The sequence below is a fragment of the Neomonachus schauinslandi genome, chromosome 4 (assembly GCF_002201575.2).
Source record: "Neomonachus schauinslandi chromosome 4, ASM220157v2, whole genome shotgun sequence".
NCBI lineage: Eukaryota > Metazoa > Chordata > Mammalia > Carnivora > Phocidae > Neomonachus > Neomonachus schauinslandi.
Window position 1 is genome coordinate 123,459,792 of NC_058406.1, and position 27,111 is coordinate 123,486,902.

At 39.8% G+C, this 27,111-nt stretch overlaps 1 protein-coding gene, 1 long non-coding RNA gene and 1 other non-coding gene across 3 annotated transcripts; all 3 read right to left on the reverse strand.

The window, feature by feature from the left end:
* Positions 1–773: 773 nt before the first annotated feature.
* On the reverse strand, positions 774–4,095 carry LOC110579026. The gene is made up of 4 exons (XR_002480219.2): positions 3,987–4,095; positions 1,386–1,498; positions 1,059–1,123; positions 774–876 (listed from the first exon to the last, which is right to left on the reverse strand). It is a non-coding gene; the product is annotated as an uncharacterized LOC110579026 (long non-coding RNA).
* Positions 1,198–1,286, reverse strand: LOC123324772. The gene has a single exon (XR_006540037.1). It is a non-coding gene; the product is annotated as a small nucleolar RNA SNORD87 (small nucleolar RNA).
* Positions 4,096–19,769: 15,674 nt separating the features above from the next.
* TCF24 (transcription factor 24) lies at positions 19,770–26,441 on the reverse strand. The gene is made up of 2 exons (XM_021688688.2): positions 26,052–26,441; positions 19,770–19,883 (listed from the first exon to the last, which is right to left on the reverse strand). The coding sequence occupies exons 1-2, from the start codon at positions 26,439–26,441 to the stop codon at positions 19,770–19,772; spliced, it is 504 nt and encodes a 167-aa protein (XP_021544363.1).
* Positions 26,442–27,111: the final 670 nt, after the last annotated feature.

Genomic DNA, 27,111 nt, shown 5'->3' on the forward strand with positions numbered 1-27,111 from the left:
CCCAGAGCAATTGTTTAAAAAATTTTTTTATTATCATTTAAGATTTATTCATGAGAGCAAGCGAGGGAGGGGGAGCAGAGGGAGAGGAGAGAAACCTAAGCATACTCAAAGCTCAGTGCAGGGCCTGACGATGGGCTTCATCTCACAACCTGAGCAGAAACCAAGTGTCAGATACCCAACTAACTGCACCACCTAGGCACCCCAGGATTACTTTTTTATTCAAAGGTAAAAAAGAATAAAATAAGATTTAAATTTTAAACAAACTGTAGGTCACAGGTGAAATCTTTACTTGTAAGAGAGAATTCATTAAGGTGTTTAGGAGATTCCAAATACTTATTTTTTAGGTATACCTCCATGGGTTTTCTAGTTTGCTGAAATCCCCTAAGGCAAGAAAGGGCATCAGTTCACAAATGAGCTAGTTATTGACAAGAACATACTATACTTAAAGTATGTTAAAAACAAGTCTGATGGGGCGCCTGGGTGGCTCAGTTGTTAAGCATCTGCCTTCAGCTCAGGTCACTGATCCCAGGGTCCTGGGATCGAGCCCCACATCAGGCTCCCTGCTCAGCGGGAAGCCTGCTTCTCCCTCTCCCACTCCCCCTGCTTGTGTTCCTGCTCTATCTCTGTCAAATAAATATATAAAATCTTAAAAAACAAAACAAAACCAAGTCTGACTAGTGATTATGAAAATGGAACTGTTTAAACATTTGATATTTTTTAAAGATAATAGACTTTACTTGCCTAGCAATTACAAGTACTCAAACATGTATTTTTCTACATAATTTATTGTGAGGTGATCAATGTTAAATAAAATATTAATCTTCATCTGTTTCATGTCTTCTTGGCCAATTCTTTTTTCCTTCCAATTGCATGCCTCTAGGAAAAAAAAAAAAATTAGAAACCAACAGTGAAAACCATTCCCTAGTCAAAAATCAAAAAGAAATCATAGTCCTGACACACATAGGCAATTTAACAGGAAATGGCCCTAGCCCTCTGGAGTTTCAGATACTTTTGAATTATAAATAGCTGTGATTACTTGACAAATCATAATTACTTACTTGAGGCAATGAATTTTAACCACGACAGTTTTGCACTTGAATATTCATCTGCAGCTACCTATATGCTGAAAAGAACATTTCACCCACTTTAATTAAAAATTGCATTATACTTGTGTAATTAACATAAACAATATAGATTACTGGCATCTCAGTCTTAAAATTATTTCTTCAAAGAAACCCTCAGCTGGGTAAACGGCAAAAAGTAATTTAAGTCATCATTGTGCCAGTTTTTACCATATGTCAAAAATGTATTAAACATTTTTGGTACTGCTCTTCATGAACAGTACCACAAATACATAAAAAAAGCACAACATTAACTTTTGGTACCTCATTACATGCAGTTGTGCTCCTAGTGGTTTTATCAGAGCCATCCTGTGAGCAGTTTCTGGAAAACATCAGGACAACCTTCATTCATCTTCACCTCATAGGCTCTATTGCACCTGGAAATTAAAATATTTAAAATTCTCATTTGTACTTGCATCTGTTTGTTTGGCATCTTTTATGTAGGAATGGTCCAGTAAGACTTTTTCCTTCTCATCAGGAACCATAAACATAATATCTGCAACCTTCCTGACTCCCAACTAACTTTTTAATAAAAACTAAACATTAAGGCCATATACTGGAAAAATTTTTCTATTGTTTAACACATCTCTAATGAACAAAGTACTTTCTGCTTAATTCTTTTTTTGGTAGTCAAAGCAGATAAACCCCAAACTTAAAATGTCTATAATGATTTGAGCATATTAGTACTTTTGACTGTTTAGGCCCTAATAATTCCATAAATGATCTTTCCAAGCTGGAAATGGGTTTATTAGCATGAATAGGAAAAACAGTGGATACATATGATGTTCTTTACTGGGGCAGTATCGATTTTAAGACATGACGGTCCTAATGAGTACTCTAGCCATTGCTTTTCTGTCTCCAAGCTTGACAAGGATGAGATAGGAATCCGGTTAAAGGTTAGGTATATAAAAACAAGTGTGCAGACCTCCAACTAAAGCATCACAATGGCAAATCTAATATAGTTTTAGAGCAGATACATTATGTTGGCATCATTATTGGACAGTCTTGTGGAATTATTAAGTCCCAGGTTGCCTGAAAGCACACTTAGGTAGTGCAAAGGGAATAGCCAGGGCCACAGATCATATTCCGCAGCACCCCAGGAGGATAAATCACTGAATCAGACAGCTACTGGAAATGATTTATGAAGACACATCAAATGTTGGACCTTGCGAAACAATTTATCATTTTCAAGTCTGGAAATAATTTCACATAATCAGTATCAGGAACACAAACTATTAGTTATGAATAATTCCAACTGGAAAATTTCAGTAAGGAGATTGATGGGAACTACTGAAAACTACATGCATAATCCCATTTCTGTAAAGCCTACAAGCATGTTTAGGGGTACATTATTTGGAATAAAACTGCTATCCATCCCACTTAGCTCAAAAAGCTAAGAGACATGGATACAAAAGCCTAGATGATAGGCACCTCAGGATGGAAGGCAGGAGAATGGGACACGGAAGAAATAAGATGCCACTGTATTGATAAAATCACCGTTCTTAAATGGTTTGGTGGGCTCTGTATTTATTATGCTTCAGGAATTACCTACATTATTTTTACCAAACATTTAGTTTGTAAAATTAAAAAAAAAATCCCAATATTTACCAATAAAAACAGGATTCAAGCCCCTCGGGCCTCAAAATAATGACTAATACCAAATATACACTATTTTCAGGGGCGCCTGGGTGGCTCAGTCGTTAACCGTCTGCTTCGGCTTAGGTCACGATCCCCGGGTCCTGGGATCCAGCCCCGCATTGGGCTCCCTGCTCGGAGGGATGCCTGCTTCTCCCTCTCCCACTCCCCCCTGCTTGTGTTCCCTCTCTCGCTGTGTCTCTGTCAAATAAATAAATAAAACCCAAAAAAACAAAAACCTGCTTTCAGCCATTACAGTTGCCTTGCTGTCAGCAACATATTTGGGGGAGGGAACAAAAAAAAAAATCACAGGATTATACCAAGTCTCATCGGTGAAGTATTCATTAATAACTTGTTTTTGAATAGGCAGTGGTTTTTTCCAGTCTCCCAGCTGTTGACCAGTTTCTTCCGTATTATGTTCAGAAATACACATCTCTATATAAACGCAAACATCGAAGGATAAAGCAGGCATTTATGGCCTGGGGGTGGGGGGGGGCGGGAATCTATACAGTACCTATTGTTCTCCAACTTCAATACCACTCAGAGCATATTTACAAAGGAAGACTCAGATGCGACAAATTAACTGTACTAAATCCCTACCAGAACTGTTATTAAACTGCTGTTAACAAGTTTAAAAGCCAATCACAAAGTACAGTTAAGTAAAGGTTGTCTTAACATCCTAGAGATAATCCCTTCCCCATTTTACAAAATGCTCCCTTACTAGGGGTAAATACGCAGCCCATTTAGAGGACCTTAAAACCTTCTAGGCCGCACTCAAGGCTTTGCTGGGGATATAAAACGGCTTCGGAAAAGGGCGGGGAGGAGCACCAAACCCACCCGCCGTACCCTCCAACCGCCTCGGAACCACCTGAATCTGAGAAGGCCCTTTATTATTTTTGAGCTTAGAAGAGTTGAAGCCAGGGTCTACTTAAAGAAAAGGGCCAGGTTAAGAGTCGCGGCTGGTTACTCAAAAAAAAATGCCACTGAGCCAACGACCCGGAAGTAAGCTCCGGCCCCGTCAACTGGGGCGGGGGGGAAGAGAGAGGGGACGGTTGCCTCCCGGGCAGACCTCGCGGCCGTGCAGACCACTCGGCTGCGCTCGGACAAGGGTCGGAGGCCCAGGGCGCGGGCACCCAAGGGCAGAAGGCCCGAGGCGGGCACGGGTTCCGGAACGGAATCAGGCTCCCGGCAGGAACAGGGGGAACTAAGTAAGACCGCGAGGACTCCCACCTCGAAGAGCCCAGCGACTGGCCCGCAAAGCCCGCCGCCCGGCCCGCCTGGCCGACGGCGCTCCACGCACCCTCATCCTTCGGTGGCCGCGCGGAAAAGAAAGCACAGCTTCTTCCGCTGGGCGTTTGGCGCTCCGGGCCCCGCCTCTTCCGGGTCTTGGCACCGCCCCTGCCCGGGGTTGGGGCGTTCGCCCGGCGGCGGAGAGCCGGCTGAGAGCTAGAGCGGGTGGTCGGGGTTGCGGTCCCAGCATCTCGCCCAACTTGTGGCGCCGCCGGGAGGTCTGGCATCTCGGCCTGCGGTGGAGTGCCGCAACGTAAGTTCCTATTGGCGGGGGCCGTTTGGAACTCCGTAGAGGCTTTCAAGGCTCACGAGGACTTCACCTAGAGCCATTCACTGAGTATGCAAATGTTTAATCTCCTAGTTTGTAATGGACCGAAGAGAGCGGAAAGTGCTCCAAAAACGAAGGGTCTCCCATTCCTAGTACACTATATTTGCTTAGTCTTCTACTCTCTCACGTAGTTAAGTGCGTAAAAAACTGGTGGTATTGGACATCCCAATTTAGAGTAAGGGTATCTGGAATCGACCCCTTCACACACAACAGAAGAACCAGTTACCAGAAAAAAAGGAAGCTGCTATATACTTCTAACAACAGCTACTGCTGCTGTTTTTATAGATAATAATAGAGCATTTATAAACAGCATTCGTAAAGCAGTCACGTGCCTTGTTTATGAACATGTTCTAATTTGCTATTGATTTTTGTGTTTTGTGGGGTCCCCCCCCCCCCCCCCTTTTTTTTCTCAGCCTTTTTTTTTTGAGTCCTGGTTGAAAAGCACTAGGCTTAGTGCTGCAGGAGGCAGGTTGATGATCTTGTTGCCAGAAACAATACACATAAAAGCATGTAATTAAACAACTGAATCAGTAAAAGACACATCATCTTTCCTTTAAACACTGAAAGTCTAAGAAATTCATACAAAATCCGGTACAAAATATATTTGCCTCAAAGAAACACGGTATAAAAATCTAAACCTTGAGAAACAAATTGTGCTTATAGTCACTTTACCAAAGAATTTCTCTCTATATAAAGTTTTTGCTGAATGTTTTATAGGGGTTTAAAATTCTTTGTTTGGGGCCCCACCTGGGCAGTTCTGTCAAGTAGTGGCTTTGGGCCTCAGCCTGCATCGCAGACTCCTGGCTGGATATTACTTCTACAACCTAATTTTGCAGCCTGGACAGCCACCTCCACCAAGCAAGCCTTTGCCTACAGCTGGATGGGCAGGTGTAGGAGCCACCATTACTAAAAGTTATAGAGGAGGGTGAGTTTGGATGCTGAACCTGTAGATGTTAGGGCAACATTTTAGGCAGCTTCTCAGTGCCTACAGCCATATGAGAAGGAGCTGGAGACCAGCAGGGACACTTCTGCAACAGTTCCTTACAGGATAGCTCCTAAGTTGCTAGTTTTCCTGTCAGTGCTCACGTGGCATGGTGTTTATTAGCGTCGCTTCCAAGAGATACCTGACCTGGGAGGATAGAATATGGAAGGGGCCACTGTCTTAATGACTTAATATGTTCTTTCTTCAGACTGGATACAGTTCAATTCCATGACTAAAATTTAGGTGTTCCTAAAACTCCAGAGACACCCATTTTCAGATTATCATTTTGTCAGTTATTTTAATTGCTTAATAATGTCATCCGTTAAATAGATGTAATGTTCTCAACTGCAAGTAACAAGAAATGCAACTAAATGGCTTTTAAAAAATGAGTAGTGTATTATTCCACATTGCAGGAAGTCCAGAGGTAGCTGGCTCTAGGGTTGGTTAATTCAGCAGTGCAACATTGTCAGAGTTTGTAGTCTTCTGAGACTCTTGATTTTCCCCTCATGGTTGCCAAAAGGCTCCCACAGCGATAAACATCACATTTTCTTGTAACAACATCCAAAGGCAGGAAGAAGGTACATTTTTTTTTCTTCTCTTTTAATCTGGGTGGAAAATCTTACCCAGAATGGCCTTCAGGTACCATTAACCATGGTTAGGGTACATGTCCAGAGATTATCAGTTTGTAATGTGAGAAGGTAGGTTGTGGCAGAAAAGAAAGAGAAAGGGGAATGGCTGTTAAGAAGACTGTCAACAGTGTTTGCCTCAGCAGGTAATCTTAACTTTAAGGTTTGGGGGTATTGCTGTAAGCCTCAAGAGCTCTCTTTTAATTACTCTGAAAAGGAAGGTAACATTATAGGCGCATGACGGAGGGTGCAGGAATTCTGAGGAAGGATGGGTTCAAATTTTCAGTTCAACTTCTGCCTCAAAAGTTGCCACAAAAGCAAAAATAGCTTTTCTTTAACACAACTTTATTGACATACAAAGAATTGAACATATTTAAAACGAAAAATTTGTAAGTTTTGACATGTGGATACGTGTGAAACATCCCATTAAAGATAATGAATATATTCATCACTCCCAAACATTTCCTCATGCTCCTTTGTAATGTCTCCTTCATGGCCCCCAAACCCCACCTTCAAACCCCTTCCCCAAGCAACCACTGACTTACTTTCTGTTACTATAGATTAGTTTGCATTTTTCTATAATTTGCTTAAATGCAATCATACAGTATATACTCTTTTTTTTTTAGAGGAGGGGGAGGGGCAGAGAGAATTTTTTTAATTAATTTATTTATTTGAGAGAGAGCAAGCTTGCACTCGAGTGGGGGGAGGGGGCAGATGGAGAGGGAGAGAGAATTTCAAGCAGACTCCCTGCAGAGCATGGAGCGGGAGGGGAGGGCTGCTCAATCCCACGACCCCAAGATCATGATCTGAGCTGAAACCAAGAGTCAGTTGCTTAACCGACTCAAGCCACCCAGGCGCTCCAGTTTGTACTTTTTTGTTGGCTTCTTTCATTCAGCATAATCATTTTTAAATTCATCCATGCAGTTGTATGTAATAACAGTTAATTCCTTTTTAGTGTTGAACAGTTTTCCCATATTTGGCTATACCACTATTTGTTTATCTATAGACCCATTGATGGACATTTGGAGGTTTCAGTGTTTGGCTATAACAAATAAAGCTGCTATGAATATTCATGTAAGTCTTTGTATGGACATGTGCTTTTATTTCTCTTGGTAAATACCTAGGAGTAGAATGGCTGCATTGCGTGGTAGGTGTGTGTTTAACGTTGTAAGAAACGGCCAAACTGTTTTCCAGAGTGGTTATTACCATTTTTTATTCCCATCAGCAGTGCTTGAGAGTTCTGGTTGTTTCATATTCTTGTCAACACTTGGTATGGTCAGTCTTTTGCTTTAGACACTCAAACAGGTGTGTAGTGATATTTCACTGTACTTTTAATTTGCCTTTCCCTGAAGAATATTGAGCATCTTTTAAAATGCTTATTTGCTATCTGATATCATTTGCAAGTATTTTCTCCCAGTCTATAACTTGTTTTTTTCCCCATTCTTTATTTTATTTTATTTATTTATTTTTAAAGATTTTATTTATTTATTTGACAGAGAGAGACAGTGAGAGAGAGAACACAAGAGGGGAAGTGGGAGAGGGAGAAGCAGGCTCGCAGGGAGCCTGACACGGGGCTCGATCCCAGGACCTTGGGATCATGGTCTGAGCCGAAGGCAGACGCTCAACCAACTGAGCCACCCAAGTGCCCAAAGTGCCCTTGTCTTTGTTCTACCAACAGGTTATTTTGGTGGTCTTTTCAAGGAGTCAGCCGTCACAGCAGTCAAAAATAAATAGATAGAAAGAAAGAAAAGGAAGGGAAAAGAAAGGAAAGAAAAGATGTCTCCAAAAGCATAGGTAGACAGATTAGAAGAATATCCATCCACATCCACAGTGTGTGTGTGTGTGTGTGTGTGTTTTAAACAACCGAAATATCCAGAGACTGGTAAAATGAATTACCATACATCTAAACAGTGTAATGGAAATCCTACTTTTGTTTGGCAAATTTATTTACTCCCTTTTCCAGACTATTTCAGCCCATTTCTCCCCAAACCTCCTCTTTCCCCTTCCCACATTCTTAGCTTATAACTTATTAGGTAAGTCAGGACCCTTTAAGAGACCACAAAGAGAAACCACAAAGTATTTTAAACAGGAAAATTTAATATAAAGAATTAACTGTAGGGGCACCTGGCAGGCTCAGTCAGAAGAGTGTGTGACTCTTGATCTCCTGGTCATGAGTTTGAGCCCATGTTGGGTGTAGAGGTTACTTAAATGAATAAATAACTAGAAACTTAAAAAAAAGAATTAACTGTAATAAGGGATTATCTATTAAGAGAAAAATAAAATTTTAAAGCATATGGAAATAACATATTGAAGCTGTCACCCCCTCTGAGCTGAGATAGAACCTAGCAAGGAACAGATTTGGTGGAGGCCACCCCAGACTTTGGGCTAAGTGAATGGTAGAGAAGTAAGGTGCCCTCTGGATCACTAGGGGAAGCTACCCACAGGAAGGTGCTATGTGGTGCTGGCCACAGGGCACCGTAGGAACCCGTTGAAAGGAGCAAACCAGAAACAGGAAGAGAAGCTCCTCCTGCAATCTCCCTTCAGTACCGTTTGCTGACAAACCTTAACATTATATTTGGCAAAAGAGAAATGTTTATATGGTCCAGGTCCATTATCACAGAGCAGGTAATATGGGTTAGATCTGGAGATTAAAGACAGTAAATTGATAACTGGAACATTCTTTCTTCTCCATTGAACAAAGAGAAGCCAACCAGCTGGGAAATCACCATCCAGTTCACACCCCTCTGTACATTAGTGCCTACTTTCTCCTTCTGTCTTGTTCCTGCCCAAAGTGTCCCTCCTGTTAAAGGTTCTTGGTTCTCTCCTGCTCAAGGATGCTCCTTCAAGTGTCTTCTCTCTTCTGCCTCATCTATCTCTCCCTTACCAATGGACCACTCCAGCAACATATAAACATATTCCAATCTCTATTTTTGGCTGCCTAGTATCCATTCCCACTTTTGATAAAAGCATGTACTGATATTGCCCAAATTTACATTTCTACCTCAGACCTCACCTCCAAACTAACATATGTTTTTATACTTCACTAGCTCCAGCGCTGAGGGTGGAGTAAAGAACTTAGACCTGACTTTTGACCTTTCATTTTCTTACCTCTCTTTTTCTATTGAAGCCTTTGTATTTCTCCTTCCTCTCTAATGGAAACTTCATTTAAGTCATTTCTTGAGACTCCTTTTCCTAGCCAAAATTTAATGTTTACTCCTTTAAACTTTGTTCTTAATAGTAAAGGGATTTTTGGAATTTAGAATTCCCCTCTCCCTTTCAAGTCTATCACCTTCAAAGGGACTTAAGAAAGTCAATGTAGAGACTCAGGGTTGCCAGATGACCTTGATTAATGTGAATAACTTGGGGCACCTGGGTGGCATAGTTGGTTAAGCTTCTAACTCTTGATCTCAGCTTAGGTCTTGATCTCAGGGTCGTGAGTTCAAGTCCCACATTGGACTCCATGCACAAAAAATAATGTGAATATATTCCCTTTATACCTAAAAAATATCCACTTGCATAAATGGTCAATTGATTTTTGACAAGGATGCTAAGACTATTCAATGGGGAAAAGACAATCTTTTCAACAAATGGTACTGAGAAAACAGTATCTATATACAAAAGAATGAAGTTCTTAAATTAACTCAAAATAGATCAAAGACTTAAATATAAGAGCTAAAACTATAACACTCTTAGAAGAAAACAGGGGAATAGTTTCATCAGTTTGGATTTGGGGATAATTTCTTGGATTTGACACCAAAAACACAAGCAACAAAAAGTAAAATAGATAAATTGGACTTCACCAAAATAAAACTTTTGTGCATTAAAAGACAGTGTCAAGAGAGTGAAAAGATAATCCATAGAATGGGAGAGAAAATGTTTGCAAAGCACATATCTGATAAGGGGTAAATACCCAGAATATATGGAGAACTCCTAAACTCAACAATGAAAAAAACCAAACAACTCAGTGCAAAAATGGACAAAGGACATGAATAGACATTTCTCCAAAGAAGATATACAAGTGGCCAATAACCACATGAAAAAGATGCTCAATATAACTAGCTATTAGGGAAATGCAAATCAAAGCTGCAGTGAGATACAGTTCACACCCATTAGGGTGGCTGTTATCAAAACAACAACAACAACAAAATAACAAATATTGGTAAGGATACGGAGAAATTGGAACCCTTATATCGTTGCTGGTGCATTGCTGATGAGAATGTAAAATAGTGCAGCCACGGGGGAAAACAATCTGGCGGTTCCTCAAAAAATTAAACATAGAATTACCCTGTGATCCAGCAATTCCACTTCAGGGTATATACCCAAAAGAACTGAAAGCAGAGACTCAAATACTTGTACACCAATGTTCATAGCAGCATTATTCATGATAGCCAAAAGGTAGAAACAACCAAATATCCGTTGAGAGGAGCAAATGAGTGAATGATGAGTGAATGATGAGTGAATGAATAAACAAAATATGGTATATAAAATTTTGCAACTGTTTACAATGCATGCCTCTAGGGAGTGAAACTTGGGGTTTGTGGGGAAAGTGGTATTTTAATTTTTTATTGTATACCATTCTCTACTCTTTGGATTTTTACTGTGTGTATGCAATTTTATAATTAAGCTTAAAAAATAATTATTAAAATAGTACATTTTTGCCTCCAACTGCAAAAATAGACCATTTCTAAAATTTGTCCCTTCAGCTCATCATCACTCCTTTCTTTACCTTTGACCTGCCTTATGAAAAGTGTTTGGTATTCTCCAGCAATGAGCACATCCCTGGGGGTTGCTGGTCTCCAAGGTGCTGAACTGAGTTAATGTTGCCAGTTTGCAGATACAATTAAAACCACTTCAAGGGAAAAGATTTATGGTTTAAATCTGATATAGCAGTTTATCAAAAGTAACTTTTTAAAAAAGAGCCACTGATTTGACAGTATAACCAGGATTACCTTAAAGTTTACATTTTGTAGATAGACATATGTGTGGATTCAGGGCATATAGGATATTATTTTCTCTTTAAGCTGTCAGAATCTATAGTCTGTACTTTACACATGTAAATCTCATTAGTAAATTAATACATTTGCCCTTCAGTCCTTTTTCATATTAGTGAATGATTTGGAGAACCTCCTAGTTCCCCTGGATGTTTGCAGCAGAAAATGAGGTTGGAACTGGAAGGAAGTTGGCTATAATAACCACATGCTTGTGCTCTCCCTTGCTCAATAGTAAGCATGTCAAAATAGAGTTAATGCAAGAGAGATGTAAATGATCCTAGTCATAAACGCATGACTTTTATATATAAGATCCTTTTACCTCAGGCAAGATTATTTTTAAACATAATATTGACATTAAGATAATCATAGCATTTATACCTCTCGTCAAGGTTAAAGTTCCAAATCTGTGAAAAATACATTAAATTGTCAGAAAATAGGGCACTGATCTGAATGAAAGTTGATTCTTAAACACTTGAAGTGCATGAACTTTACTGAGATAATTTTGGTGAAAATTACCTAAATTACTTATGATTTCTGCCCGGATCTAAAATAATAAGTGGCTTTAATTGTCAGTGTGAGACACTAGGGTTTTCCTTTTCTGTTGAAAAAATTTAACTTTTATATTAAGAGTAAGCCTTGCAAACAACTACTTAAATCCTTGGACAAATTCTAAATGTAATGGAATGTTATTGAAATTATTCAAGCTGACCAATGGGACCTGAGGGGAAGTCTGCTAGGAGACTTCACGGAAAGTTTTCTTCTTTGATGAAAAGACACAAATGGGAAGAAATAGCTCTTCTTCCCCTAGATATTATCTGTGAAAGAATTCTTGGCATTGCTGCAGCCATCTTGTTAAATGAGGGGAGCTTGCTGGAAATGGCAAAGTAGAAAGGAGACGAAATCAAGCAACTTAAAGACATCGAATAGTCACCAAATTAACCAGCCAGGGAGCCACCCCAGTTCAGGCTTCTTGTTTTGTGAAATAATACACTTTTCTTAGTGTTTAAAGAAATTATTTAAGAACGATTACATAGAGAGTTGAGAATGTGGAAGTAATTGAAAAATTCAAACTAAGGTTAAATTATGTTGTTATTCATACCTTAGTGATGATCTAATACAAATGATGTCCTGAAATTAATACCCCATAAACTTAAACATGGCATAGATTCTGAATGTTTCTTCCACAGTGTTTTGTGCATATGCATGAGAGTTTCTCTGTGTATGTTGGTATTCTGCTACATAGGATCTAAAAACAAAGCAAAACACCCAACCCTGATTTATAGTGTTTGCAGATTTCTATTGTGTAAATATCCCCATCATGGCTGATTTTAAGATGCTAACTATTTAACAACTGGTTTACATAATACCTGAATACTTGAATAATTCACATTTGGTCTCACAGAACACCATTCCCGAGAAGCTGAATTGCTGGGTTGAAGGATTGAAGGAGGAATGTATCTTCATACTTAGTATAGTCAAATTGTTTTCTAAGTGGTAGTACCACATCCCTGTCAAAACTTGTTTCAGAATTTAAACATTTTTGCCAATCTGATAAATGCAGAACGGTATTTATTTTTATTTTAATTTGCATTTGCCATGAGGTTGAAAAGATAACTTTACATATATTTTCCTTTTTCCTTAATTTTTTTTCATGTTTTTTAATCATTTGGGTTTTCACTTTTGTAAGTCCTAGCCTTCACCCAATTGTTTATTGGAGTATTTGTAATTTTTAAAATTGATTTATGGGATTTCTTTTTTATTCTGCATACTAATCTTTTGTCAATTAACAGTTACCTGCATGGCAAATAACTTTTCCCAGTCTTTATCATTATATTTACGGTGTTTTGTGTTGTTTGGAAATCTATATTCTTCTGCTTACCAGCAGCTCCCTAACACCCAACACCTCTGCATTCCTATGGAGAATTTCTGGCTACCTTGAAATCCAAATTCTTTAATGTGCCTTCTAAGGCCCTCCTTGATTTGCAAATTGGGAATGATACAGTACTTATTCCTATGATTTTTATGGGATGAAATGAGATAAAATATGTGAAGTATTCATCCCTCTTCCCCGTGCTCTTTCTTTCTTTCTTTCTTTTTTTAAAGATTTTATTTATTTATTTGAGAGAGAGAGAGAGAGAGAGAGAGAGAGAGCACAAACTGGGGGAGGGGCAGAGGAAGAGGGAGAAGCAGAGCCTGCTGAGCAGGGAGCCTGCCGTGGGGCTCCATCCCAGGGCCCCGGGATCATGACCGAGCTGAAGGCAGACGCCTAACTGATTGAGCCACCCAGGCGCTACCCCCCCCCCCCCCCCCCAGCCCTTTTTTTTAAAACAGCAAATTCATTCCCTTCCCCCTGCCCCGGAAAACCTTTTTGTGCCCCCTTTCCCTTTTCCTTTTTCTTCTTTTTTTTTTTTTTTTGAAGTAGTGCCCAATGCAGGGCTTGAACTCATGAACCCGAGATCAAGACCTGAGCTGAGATCAAGAATTAGACAATTAACCAGCTGAGCCACCCAGATTCCCCTCCTCTTTGTCTTCTCAGTAAAGTCTTCCTTGATCTCTTAAGACTGAGTCAGGTACCCATGGCAGAGACTCTTGTTGCTGTCTCTGTAGCCATCCCAGCCCTCTTCCCTGATAAAAATATATGATCCCCGGGGCACCTGGGTGGCTCAGTCGGTTAAGCATCTGCCTTTGGCTCAGGTCATGATCCCAGGGTCCTGGGATGGAGCCCCACATCAATCGAGCCCACATGGGGCTCTGCTCAGTGGGGAGTCTGCTTCTCCTCTCACTCTCCCCTCTGTGCTCTCAAATAAATAAAACCTTTAAATACATATATACATATGTATATATATGATCCCCTCCTCTTGTTAGTAAACTACTTCGTGCCCCAAGGAAATTTGCTCACATAAGTGTCCCGCAACTCACCTCCTATTAGGAAGTGGGATTTAGGTTTTTATCTAGGATCTATTTATTTTTCCACCTCTTCTGGTCTCCCCATTCCTCACTTCCTCAAGTTTGACTAAAGGTGGATCTTGAGTAACATGCTCTGTCTCCTCTCATCATTCATTTTTGCAGGAAGCTCTGCTTCCTTTCACCAAGGGAAGGGAGAGCACTAATGTAATGAGTGTGTATCCCTAGAGTGGCCATAAGTCTGGGTGGGGCTTGCATGGGTTGGGGAGGGGGAGAGAACAGCAGTTACTGTTGGAGCGACAAGAAATTTCTGTCTTGAGTCAAGCCATTCCCAATCACTCTAGACATTGTCCAGCTTCTGGCATTGGCTGTCCGGCCAGAGCGGGAAATAGAACCACCTGGGTCTAGTCCTCCCTGAGACCTCGTGTGGCTGCTCTCTGGACCTCTCAGGTTAGGTGTAGCACAGCATCAGCAGCTTTTTCTTGTTCTAGTCTTGTCCTCAAGTCAGGTCTTTTGAAGGCAGTCTTTCCAACACTTCTAGAGTCTGACTGGTTTCATGGTGGAACTGGCCTCCTCTTTCTGAAAGGAGGTTTTGGAAATAGCTTCCCACTTCCCACCTTTGTTCCTTCCCTTGACTCTCCTGTTTCTGCCATTGCACACCACCTTTTCCACTTGGTTATGGCCTATGTTTCAAGACAACTCTGGCATAGGGGCTTACAATCAGCAAGAGAGACAGGTGTGCTGCACACAAAGGAGAAATAATCTTGCACAGGCCTTTTTTTTTTTTTTTAAATATGACTTATTTTTTATTTTTTATTTTTTAAGATTTTTATTTATTTATTTATTTGACAGAGAGAGAGACAGCGAGAGAGGGAACACAAGCAGGGGGAGTGGGAGAGGGAGAAGCAGGCTTCCCGCCGAGCAGAGAGCCTGATGTGGGGCTGGATCCCAGGGTCCTGGGATCGAGTCCCATTTTGGGCTCCTTGCTCAGCGGGGAGCCTGCTTCTCCCCCTGCTTGTGCACTCTCTCTCTGTCAAATAAACAAAATCTTTAAAAAAAAATACTGATCCACATGATATACACATCTACATAAAGCATTAAGATGCTTTCTAATAGCACACGCTTAAGATTTTTAAATTGACTGATTTCAGAACTTACCAGAAAATAAGATTGCTTTAATCAATTCTTATCTAGACCTCACATTGACCATAAAAATGGAGTCAAGTGATTTAAGTCCACCTCCAGAGCTCCCCGTGGACATACTTCTTGGTTCTGAGAAGGCAGGAATGCATGAGTTTCTTCAGTAACATTCATAGGCACAGGAAATGACTATTGACATAATCTTTAAGCCTAATAGTTAAGATTATTCTTCAGTTTATAATTTAAAAGCTTCTGACAGCTGAATGCTGTGGTAAAATTTATAATGAAAGAGTTTGAGTGATTGAGGTATATTTCACTGAGCTGGTTTCTCTTATGAGTTGAAACTAAGACTTGTATAAACATAGGAAGGGAAGCCCTTCCCGGGCTTATGTAGTTAGGCAAGAATACTTAATGTCCCCCATTCCCAGCTGTGCTTCAGTACCATCTGTGCTGTACTCAAAGTTTATAGGAAGCAAATCTATAGGATTTAAGGGGCATTTTTTTCCCCAGTAAGACAGTCCTATGCTGCTACCACTATGTAACAGAAGTACGTATTAATTTCTTTGCGATACACAATTTTATATTTCCCTAGTGTTCCTTTTAAAAATTGGGAATCTTAACTTTTGGATATTTTTTAAGTTACAAGAACAAAAACAAAACTAAAAAAATCAAGTGTACCATGGAGCAAGATAGCATTAGTATACTATTAGTTATAAGTCATTTGGGAAACTGTAGATATCACATCCTCCAGCAAGGTTAAAAAAAAAAAGAATTTGGGGTGCCTGGGTGGCACAGTGGGTTAAGCGTCCGACTCTTGGTTTTGGCTCAGGTCATGATCTCAGGGTCCTGGGATCGAGCCCCATGTTGGGCTCCGTGCTCAGCGGGAGTCTACTTGGGACTTTCTCTCTCTACCTCTCCCTCTGCCCCTCCCACTTGTGCTCTCTCTCTCTGTCTCAAATAAATAAATAAACCTTTTTTTAAAAAAATAGAATTTGTTACCAGATTAAAACAGAATATGCCAATGCTCGAAGAGTCCAAGTTCATATCTTTTCAAATAAAATATACGATTGACATAACCTGCAATAACCTATGCCTGGTTAGGAAAGAGCATTTGGATTAAGCCATCCTCTCAAAGTAAGATATCTAATATATAAATTTGGATCAGAAGCAATCTGTTTGATTTATAATTTCTTTTCCCTGCCAGCTAAGAATACAATTTGTGTGGAGCCAACAAGCACCTTTTCTTATAATTACGCCAAGTACAATTCATGTGTTGATTTTTAAGGGAATCATGTAGGCCACTGGAGAAATGTTTTGTCTGTTTGGCTTATTTCCTCAGAATGACACTATGATACCCCAAGGCTTAAATAAAAAGATTAAATGATGTGCTGGAAAATATATATACAACTACCTCTCCCTCTCCCTCTCCTACTTTCACTTTTCTTGATAATAACTGGTTAGTTGCTTTCAAGAATATAAAATGAGGACCTGTGAGAGCAAGAGAAATTATTGAATAATTTAACCTAAAAAGCAATTTCAACTCAAATAATGACTGGGTGTTTCAGTAAGGTCAATTAGCATTTATTTTCTTTTTGCAGTTTCTTCTAAGTTTAAATAAAGTCTCCATGAATAGATAAGAAAACCACTGTTTAGGATATCTATAACTGCAGATTGAAGTAGTTGGGCCAAATAAGCCTTATAAAAATGCAAAACCCATCTTTATTACCAGGTAACATGTGAATAGATTTCCCCACCCTTATTCTATATCCCAAACACCCTCTTCCATTGCAGGACTTTTATTTTCCACGTAATCCCTTTTATTATTAAGTTTTAATTTGTAAAACAGGTATATATATACTTTTAATGTAATTATTGATGCATATTCGACATACAGTCAACTGCACTGTATTTTTATAATCAGAAATGGAAATAATATTTTTAAAGTCTGTTGGAACTGGTTATGCTTCTAAAAAAGCACTTCCCTATCCTCTAAAATTTTCATTACAGAGGAATTTAAATATATGTCATATTGCTGAGAGCTGAGTGAAATGACGGAAATTTAGGATTTCCCTTGCAGATTATAGGATAATACTGTGATCCAAATATACCTCCCCTCCCCAGTCCTAATATATATTCCATTAAGGGGAGCATGGTGAAGAAGCTAATGCCAAATAGTTATCTATCTTCTAGAAAGATTTCAAATGTACCTTAAGTACCTAAAGTCTTTGTTAAATATGCCCAGAGACAGATGCAAATTTAACAGGCTAAATTAATTTTCAAATTAATGCCTTATTTTAGTAATACCTTTATCTCGACCGTGCACCATTAATTAAAACAGGATGCTCCTTTGAACCTTTGGGTGAAAATATGCAATTTCTCCCTTGAGATTTTCCAATGCACCAAAAGCTGTTAACATATTTAGCAATTTAATGAAGTGTTATGAAAACCTAGGACATGGGGCACCTGGGTGGCTCAGTTGGTTAAGCAACTGCCTTCAGCTCAGGTCATGATCCTGGAGTCCCGGGATCGAGTCCTGCATCAGGCTCCCTGCTCAGCGGGGAGTCTGCTTCTCCCTCTGATCCTCCGCCTCTCATGCTCTCTGTCTCCCATTCTCTCTCTCAGATAAATAAATAAAAAATCTTTTAAAAAAAATTAAAAAAAAAAAAGAAAACTTAGGACAGAGATATACTTCTTTGGCATTAAAACATTTCTTTTCTGTAAGTGGACAAGAAGAAATCAAAAGTAATACTGCCAAAGGCAAAGCTTAACTATTTAACAGGATGATTTAAGAAAGTCTGGCAATTCAACAAACGTCATAATTTTCCCCCAATTAAATGCTTTAACAACTGTAGCCAAATAGATCATTATTAGCAAGAAAACCATTTTTCTGAAACTCTTGCTATCAAATGTAGTATTTAGAGTTCAGTTTCAGGCAACTGCAAAGAACTTTGCTTTCATGCTTAAGATAAAGATTAGTCATAGCACTTTTTATGGAAATAACTTATAATAGTGAATAGCTGAATTCATACCTCATTTTACATTTTATTCCTTTCCATGTTATATGAGTGGGTAAATATATTCACAAATATTTAAATATACAAACATTTTTGCTACATATTAATATGTAGAAAATTTTTTATTATATGCCTTTTCTTTTAAAGACATGCTTTCGTCACATTACTAGGAGTATTCACATTAAAATAATAAAAATTACAGGCTATCAGATATGAGCTGAAATATGGTCACGTTCAGCTGAATCAACTGAGTGATGGTTTTTGCCTTCAAATGGTCCTTTACCTCATTTCACTGGCAAAAGTTGGAAGAAAACCGCAGTGAGGAGAAAAATAAAATGATGGTTCAACAGCTATATTAATCGGTTCAACCAAGTCCATTAATATACTTTCCTATTTGCTAATCTTGGATCAAATTCAGCTTCTTTAACACTCGGTTATTGAGAAATAAATGAACTTTACGGTTGGAAAGAGGAATAGTAAAGATGAGGAGAAAGAGAAGAAAGGGAGTTAAAGACATGACAAGGGACCTGTTTTGGGATTCAGTGCGGTCCCTGACAGACATTTCTCCTTCATGGCTCTGACCCCCGAGCTCCTGTTGAAACCGGAAACGGGCACAATCAGGTAGAACAGCTGCTCCCTGGGCCCCTGGTGTGCAGTGTGGGGGGAGAGGCCCACAGCAGAGGACCTTCCCAATCGTATGTTCACGCTGGGGCAGATTCAGGGCGATATGCTCTGGCCTGATTGAGCTCAGGGTAGTCACTGTGTGTCCTCAGACCCCCTCAAGGTGCAGATCAGTGCCAGAATTCCCAAATCAGACAGGTTTTCTCTCCTATTTCATAATGGCCACGTAGGTAGATTGTGAACAGCAACTGACAAAGGGGAGAAGGAGCTTAGGCAAAGCTGAGACTGGGAGGGGTTGACTCTCTGTAAGGTGGCTAACTGTACCAGCTCATCTAGTCCAGGACCTGAAAGAGGATGGAGCAGATATGGAGGGACCAGGGAGGAGGGAGAGGAACCCTGCTGCCCAGTGACACTCGTCTGCTATTTACACTGGGCTACAGGGATTCCCAAAGCCTTCCACAATTTGGAAACATAATAAGATATTTCATAGTCATCTAGGAAGGTGGCCAAGCCCTGTCCAATACAGCAAACTCATCTAATACTCCAAACAGGTTTTCTAAGAGGGAAAAATAACTAGTTGTAGAAGTTACTGCAACTTCCTAATACCTCAACAATCTTTTCACACATCTTTAGCGAAAACCGAATAAATGATCTCACACCTTCCAATTGAAATGGCTTCTCAGACCAACTTAAGCATAAACTGGTTTTCACAAAAATGGAATACTGGTGCCTTATTTTTTTTAAACTATCAAGATTATTGATAGATATCAGCTTTTCAGGGTGTAATAGATACCCTACAGAAAATGTGTGCATTCTTTGGATATATACACAATTCTTTGATTTGGGTGCTTTTCTTTTTTCCAATAGTTTTTCTTGCACTATACAGTAGTGAATATCTCTCACAACGGATAGATAAGCTGTGTATTTTATACAAGACTGATGACTTCATTCCACATTTATTTAGATTAGACAGATAAATCTGAACTTCCCACTATGGATTCACATGCAAACTTTCAGGAATGATGTTTGTTATGTCTGATGTAATAAATACAGACTGACTTGCTACTATTTAAAAACAATGGACGCCACTTTCTACCAGCGCCCATCAGGGAGAAGCCTAAGGCTGTGAGTCTGTTGTAGTACTGCCATGATTTGCTTTTTCTCCAGACACAGAATGCTTCAGAAACTGACCAGTAGCACCGATGTATAATCTTGATCGCATGGGCCATTTCTGAAAAAGAATAAACAAGAATCCAAAAATTAGTATCTGTGACAGATAGGTCTGTATTAGTAATATTAAAAATTCCAAATGCCTCAAAGCAAATGCAATATCATGAAGCTAGTAACAATTATAATGGTGAAGTCGAAGGAACAACATAAAACAATGTTTATGAATGCTAGCAATAAAAGTAAAAATATGCCAAGACTTTGATTATAACTGTATAAAATAATATGGGTGCATGTGGACAAGAACCTTAAGAAATCATGGAGAATGAATATAGATAAGCAAAGGAAAATATATCTATTAACAGTGTTTTAATTTAAAACTAAATCTAAAACAAAATATTTAAAGATATTTTAAAAAGTTATACATGGTAAATATTATATGTTCCCACTTGTCACAGAAGTACAATGAGAAGTGACTAACTCAACTATTTACACTTTATCTACGGGGCGCCTGGTGGCTCAGTTGGTTAAGCGTCCCAACTCTTGGTTTCCACTCAGGTCATGATCTCAGGGTCCCGGGAATGAGCCTCGCGTTGGGCTCCGCGCTCAGCACAGAGTCTTCTTGTCCCTCTCCCTTTGCCCCTCCCCCTGTGTTCTGTCTATCAAATAAATAAATAAAAATCTTAAAAAAATATTTTATCTAGCTAAAAGCAGTATCTCGAAGTTGCAAATGTTATAATGTTTGGTGTTATGTGGATAAAACATCCAGAATAAATGTCTGGATGTAGCAGCATCATACAGCATTAACCTTTCAGTAATTATTGCATTTGTATTCTGATTGTGAATTTTCTTTTTAAAGATCTTATTTATTTATTTTTAATTTTTTTTTAAGATTTTATTTGACAGAGACACAGCGAGAGAGGGAACACAAGCAGGGGGAGTGGGAGAGGGAGAAGCAGGCTTCCCACTGAACAGGGAGCCCGATGCGGGGCTTGATCCTAAGACCCTGGGATCATGACCTGAGCGGAAGGCAGACGCTTAACGACTGAGCCCCCCAGGCACCCCTGATTGTGAATTTTCTAAATTCACCTTAAAAGTGGACAACCTCTCAAAAATAATATAACTTATTGCCAAATAGACATGATGATAAAGAAACATATTACATAAGTAGTACTTTTTCAGAAATTTTTCTTGGGGAGGGGTGTCTGATAATACGTTAATTCTAAGGTCCTTGTCAGAGAAATACTACTTTTATACAAAGAGAAGTCTTTAGACTAATAAAGTGCAACTCCCAAAGGTCAGCAATGGGATCCCACACTCTTCGGAGAGTAAATGCTGCAGTGAGTAGCAGGCTATTTTTATCACTGAACATTCACAGGCTCACTGCTGGTTACACAGCACCATGAAATGTTCTTAAATGCCTGACAAATAATCTGCAGTGCTCAAATAGAGATACAATTATTAACAAGGTAAAAGACCCTAAGAACTTCAGATTCTTAACCCAAGCTCCATATTAAAATCACATGGAGAGCTTTAAAAAATACCGATGGCCAAGTCACACACTACACCAATTAAATCGGAATGGACCTCTTTTTGCAGAAGTTGAGTATAAGGTAGAGTCAGATTGTACTTCTGAGTGCAGTACTATCACCTAAACTGGCATTCCAGATGTAAAATGTAGCTATAAGGGATAGTTAAGTAGGCATGTGATACCATCCAGGAAGCCTCTGTTCTTTGCAACCAACAAGAGTCCTAGTTTTATGCCTCCAGATATCATAAGTGTTTGCTCTCATGCAGTTCAGGTCCATTTTAGGGTCCTAAATTCAGATTATTCTGGCTGGAAATCTATAAACACAGATAAAATATAAAATTTGTGTTACTTAGAATTTAAAATGATCTACTCCTGTATAATCTTCCTATAAATAACCTTGTACTTTATATTTGATGCAGTAATAACACTGTGCTACTTATTTTTGCATCCATTTCAGGTTTTTTTTTAAAATCACAGATGTGCATTCTTACACATTCTGGGTGTATCTCTGGTCCTGTCCTTGGGTTCTTGCCATGGGTTGATAACCCCAGTTTTGGAAACTGGTATGAGGTTTTTCTGATACGTCAGGAGCTGACATTGTTAGATCAGATTCCAGTCCTGCATTATACTGAAGAACCTTGTGCCATAATGCTATGGACTGAATGTTTGTATCCTATGTTGATGCTCTAGCTCCCAACGTGATGGTATTTGTGGAGGTAATTCAAGCTAAATGAGGTTAAAGGGTGGGTCCCTCATGATGGATTAGTGGTGTTTTTTTTTTTTGTTTTTTTTTTTTTAAGATTTTACTTATTTATTTGAGAGAGAGACTGAGAGAGAGAGTTGGCGGAGGATTAGAGGGAGAAGCAGACTCCCTGCAGAGTAGGGAGCCCTTACTGATGTGGACGTGGTACTCTGAGGATCCTGGGATCATGACCTGAGTGGAAGGCAGACACTTAACTGACTGAGCCACCCAGGAGCCCAGGTTAGTGGTCTTTTAAGAAGAGAAAGCCTGCTTCTCCCTCTCCCACTCCCCCTGCTTGTGTTCCTGCTGTTGCTATCTCTCTCTCTGTCAAATAAATAAATAAAATCTTAAAAAAAAAAAAAGAGAGAGAAAGCTTTTTTTCCTGAGAAAGAAGTAAGTTGGCCAACCATAAGATAGGGAGAGAGGTCTCACCAGGAATTCAAATGGCCTGTACTTTGATCCTAGACTTGCCAGACTCCAGAATTGTAAGAGAATAAATTTCTGTTTTTTAAGCCTTCCCGTCTATGGTATTTGGTTATTGCAGCCCAAGCTGACTAATACTTGTAGTTAATAGTGTAGGGCTAAAATAATCAATTTCAAGTGTAGAATTTTTGGCATATTATAAACCTGTGCTTCTCAATCTTTTAAATTCCTGCCTCGTACTCATGAGCATAAAAATCTCATGCTTAAACTTCGGATGTAATTTGAATATTCCATATGAATTAAATATATTTAAAAGCAAATAAAATAAACATTCTACTGAATGCTCCCTGGTATTTCTGATATGTGCTACTTGGGTCCTGCTGTATTGAGAATCACTCTAAATCATGCAACCAAATGAAGGCATCTGTTCCTTGGTGGGACATAGGTAATTAATGAAGCAAACTTAAAAAATGTATATGTGGATTTTGGGGATGCCTAGCTGGCTCAGTGGGAAGAGTGTGTGACTCCTGATCTCAGGGTCATGAGTTTGAGCCCCACATTGGCTGTAGAGATTACTAAAAAATAAAATAAAATAAACTTAAAAAAATGTGTATGTGAATTTTTGCCTCATTTTTCACAAACTTAATGATAAAACTTTAAGAACTGTGTACTTCGATTTTCCAAAAGGCTTCTAATGATTTTATTCAACTGAATTTAATGTATATATGTAGTTTTAAGAGTCAGAAATAAAATGTAAATGAAATATTGGTTAGGCTGCATGTTAGTATTATGCCACAAAAGCTAGTTTGACTGTTTTACATTTCACCTTTCAATGGAATGTTTTAACATTGTGTAGATTAACACAATCTTGACCTCTATTTTACCTAATAAAGTTTATTTAAAACCATAATGTTTCATGAGGCTTAGAACAATCTAGCAAGGTCATAGGATTAACCGAACTGAACCTGAAAACCTTAAAAATGCACTCTTGGATTCTGGAGTTAAATGACCCCAAAATAACAAAACTTTGTATTTTATTTTTAAGATTATTGTATATGTATATTATCAACAGTGATTCTCCAGGGATAATGCAATTAATAAAGTCATCTGTGCTTTTCTCCAATATAAGAATCTGAAATATATCCCTGTTCTCTTGAAGGATCACTGCCCTTTGGTACATTGGTGCTAATCAAATTGCTCACATCCCAAAGGGATGAAAACTGCTGTTTTAGGTTATGCCCCAGGATCCCAATCACTTTAACCTTCCAGTTTCATTTGAGATACTCTTAATGTAAATTCCCAAAAATGTTAAATCTCAATACAGAAAATAAGGACTGATGACTCAAAATCATGGCCTTGAAATATTTGTTAACAGATCTTTAATCATCAAAGACATAGTAATACTATGTTGTAAGGCAGGAAAAAAAAGTCATCTTGGAACACTTTTTAACTATGGGTTACAACACCCTTAGTTAACTAAAAATTAGTATGATCAGAATATTTTTATTTCTTTTGCATTAGATTTATCAAAGATAGACTTAATACTTAAGCATTTGGTAATATCCGTAAAATAATGTGTTACAGGTGGTTTCAATTACGCGTATGAAATCTCTTTCCTCTAAACCTCCAAAAGCACATGGTTATAGCTCTCTTATGTACACAGAACATTATCCCTTACAGTACATTATTTTATTTTTGTATTTGTCTCTATTATATATTAATTTAGGGCAGGGATTGAGTCTTACTCTTAATTGTATCCACTCTCCTAACAGTACTTTGCACACAGTAGACACTCAGTAAATGATTTTAAAACAGACTAGTCACTTGTTCAACCATCATCAATTTCATTTTAAAGAGGTAATCTTTGGCCTTGTTTCATTATCCCTAGAATTGTCTTTTAAAATCAAAACAATTGATTTGAGGACAAATGAGATTTAATTTTTCTTAAAGGAGTTATTAGACTACAAAAACATTTGGTGCCTGAATCAAGTACAAAAAGCAAAAAACTCCTGTTAAGCTTATTTTTACATGAAAATTATTAACAGTATTTATTCAAAAAGATACTATAAGAAACAAAGGTGAAAACAATTTGATTTCTTATCTCAATCGTATCTCCTACAGAGGCATTTGACAGATGCTTTCTGTATTAAAGTCTACTTAATCTTAAACTTTTTTAGAGTATATGAGAAATGTCAAGTCAAAAGAAATCTAATATTAATGATATATTTGAATATCAATCTAATGCAGACTGTAGAGCAAAACCCCTAATTAATAATGAATGACTTTTCAGCAGAGATAATATTATATAGCACAAAGATATAATGAGGTCTATCATAATTATAAACAAATGATAGTCCAAATTTCTATATTCAAAATAGCTTGCAGCTATCATCATGTTGATTGTATTTGCAAAGTAAACTGTTAAACCTCACCACAGAATTTTAGTTTCAGTTAATATTAGAGAGTGTACTTTACTACATTTCAATGATGGTTATTCAATAATTTATTGAACACTAATATGCTTAAGGCTAAGTCCTGATTTTGTATTTATATGTGTGGCAAAATATTTCAGAATGGGAGAACCAAAAATTTGAAAATTTAGGTTTAGAAAATACAGGGAAAATAATGCATTTTGAACAGAAAGCCAGATAAATGCTGGATTTTGAAACAATCAAATCTAGGCAAGAAGGACAATGCAGAGTCTAAACACTGCAATATAGGTAATAAATCATAACCGTATACACCATGCTAAATGAAAACCCTGACCGTTTTACCTACATGTAATGTAATAAATTCTACAAAACGGATTCTAGGGGCTAATTTTGCACATTACAGAATTTTAATATAGTATGGAATCGGCTTGATTAACATACCCCAATCTATTGTGAAAATTACATAAATACATTATAGTTTTTCTAACATTCTAGGTAACTGCCTAATCCATGATAATTAACCTTTATTAAAACGGACTGAAAATTTACTCCGCAGAATGGCAGAACCGTCTCACTTTGTTCTTAACCAGTTTTACAAAAACATTTCAACATGGTTTCCTGGATTATTTAAGGGGCGATAATTCCATCACCCCCTTTAATTCATGAAACTTTTCAACCATCTGATAAAAACCACGATGGAAATGTAATTATGTAAATTTAAAACTCTCAAAGGCTCATAAATGTAAATCTGATACTAAAAATCACTAGAATTTGCCAAAAACCCCAACAGGCACTCCCAAGAAACCTCTCACCTAGGAAAGGCATCATGTAGGCTGCATCCTGTAAGTGGAGTAGGACACCCCTACGACCCAAGCCACTTCGGGTTTAAATCCACTACCTGGGAACAGCTACGGAGTAGCCTTTTGCAGTGGGGACCTCGCTACCGGTGCCCTTGCGGGCCAAGGTCGCTCTCCGGATCCGTTCCCCGTCTCACCCCAAGGGAGGAGTGAGAGCTCCGCGGCATCTGCTCAGGCGGTGGCCGACCCGGAGGGTTAAGGTGCCCAGCTCCCCGGCCCAGCTCCGCAGGCCGCCCTGCCTGCCTACCTTGACAGGGTGTAGGTAGCCGTCGCCGCGCAGGGCGCCCAGCCGAGCGTCCGCCGGCGCCTCGGCGTCGTCTTGCAGGCTGCGGGTGAGGTGAGCAATGTAGGTGGTGGCCAGCAGCAGCACGTCCAGCTTGGACAGCTTGGTGTCCGGCGGCACCGACGGCAGCGTGCGCTGCAGCTCCAGGAAGGCGTGCCGCAGAGTCTGCACGCGGCTTCGCTCCCGCGCAGCGTTCGCTGCAGCCGGCCTCCCGCCCCCCGGGCGCGCACCGCCGCCCGGGCCCGCGGGTCCCGGCCCGGCCCTGCCGGGGCTCGAGTCGCGGGTGGCGGCAACCGGGGGCGCGGTCTCGTTGCTAGCGATCAGGGGGCTGGCTGCGGGGCCGTCGCGGTCCATGGCGGCTTCCCGCGCTGCGTGCCCTGCAAAGGACCCAAGGCGCGGTGAGACCCGGCGCCGGTCGGGCTTAACCCGGGGAACCGCAGGCCTCTCGCTTCAACTGCATGCCGGGCCGGGCCATCGACATGGCTCGGGGCGTTCTCGGAGATGAGGTCGTTTTGCCTGGGGCGTGTTTACCTCCCCCGTCTTGGGAGAGTTGTGGGGCCTGACAGTTCCTGGGCTTAGAAGGCTCAGGAGGGGCACGGTGCCGGCTTTACTTTTCAGGGACAAATTAAGTGAAAGGGCTATTCTACCGAGGAAGGAAGATCTTGGGAGCGGAGCTCCGGTTCGGAACTTGTTTGCACTTCTGGAACTTTATGCGCCAGCCCCGCGGGAGAGATGGGCAGGTCATTCTCGCGGGCGCAGCGGGAAGCCCTGGCCTCGCCAGGGTCCTCATTGCCCACGCGGGCAGCCCTCGCATCATTCGTTCCCGAGGTCAGGGTTCCCGGGGGTGACGGCGGGAGCTCATTCTAATTTCTGCGGGAGGAGAGGGGACCCCTGACCTCACCTTGGACCTAGGCACCCGCTATCCTAACGAACCTGGGGACCAAGCGACGCGTCTGGGGTCGGACCGAGGTTCTCACCTTTCCTGGAGCGGCCGTGCAGGGCTCCGCTCCGCTGCAATAGCGGA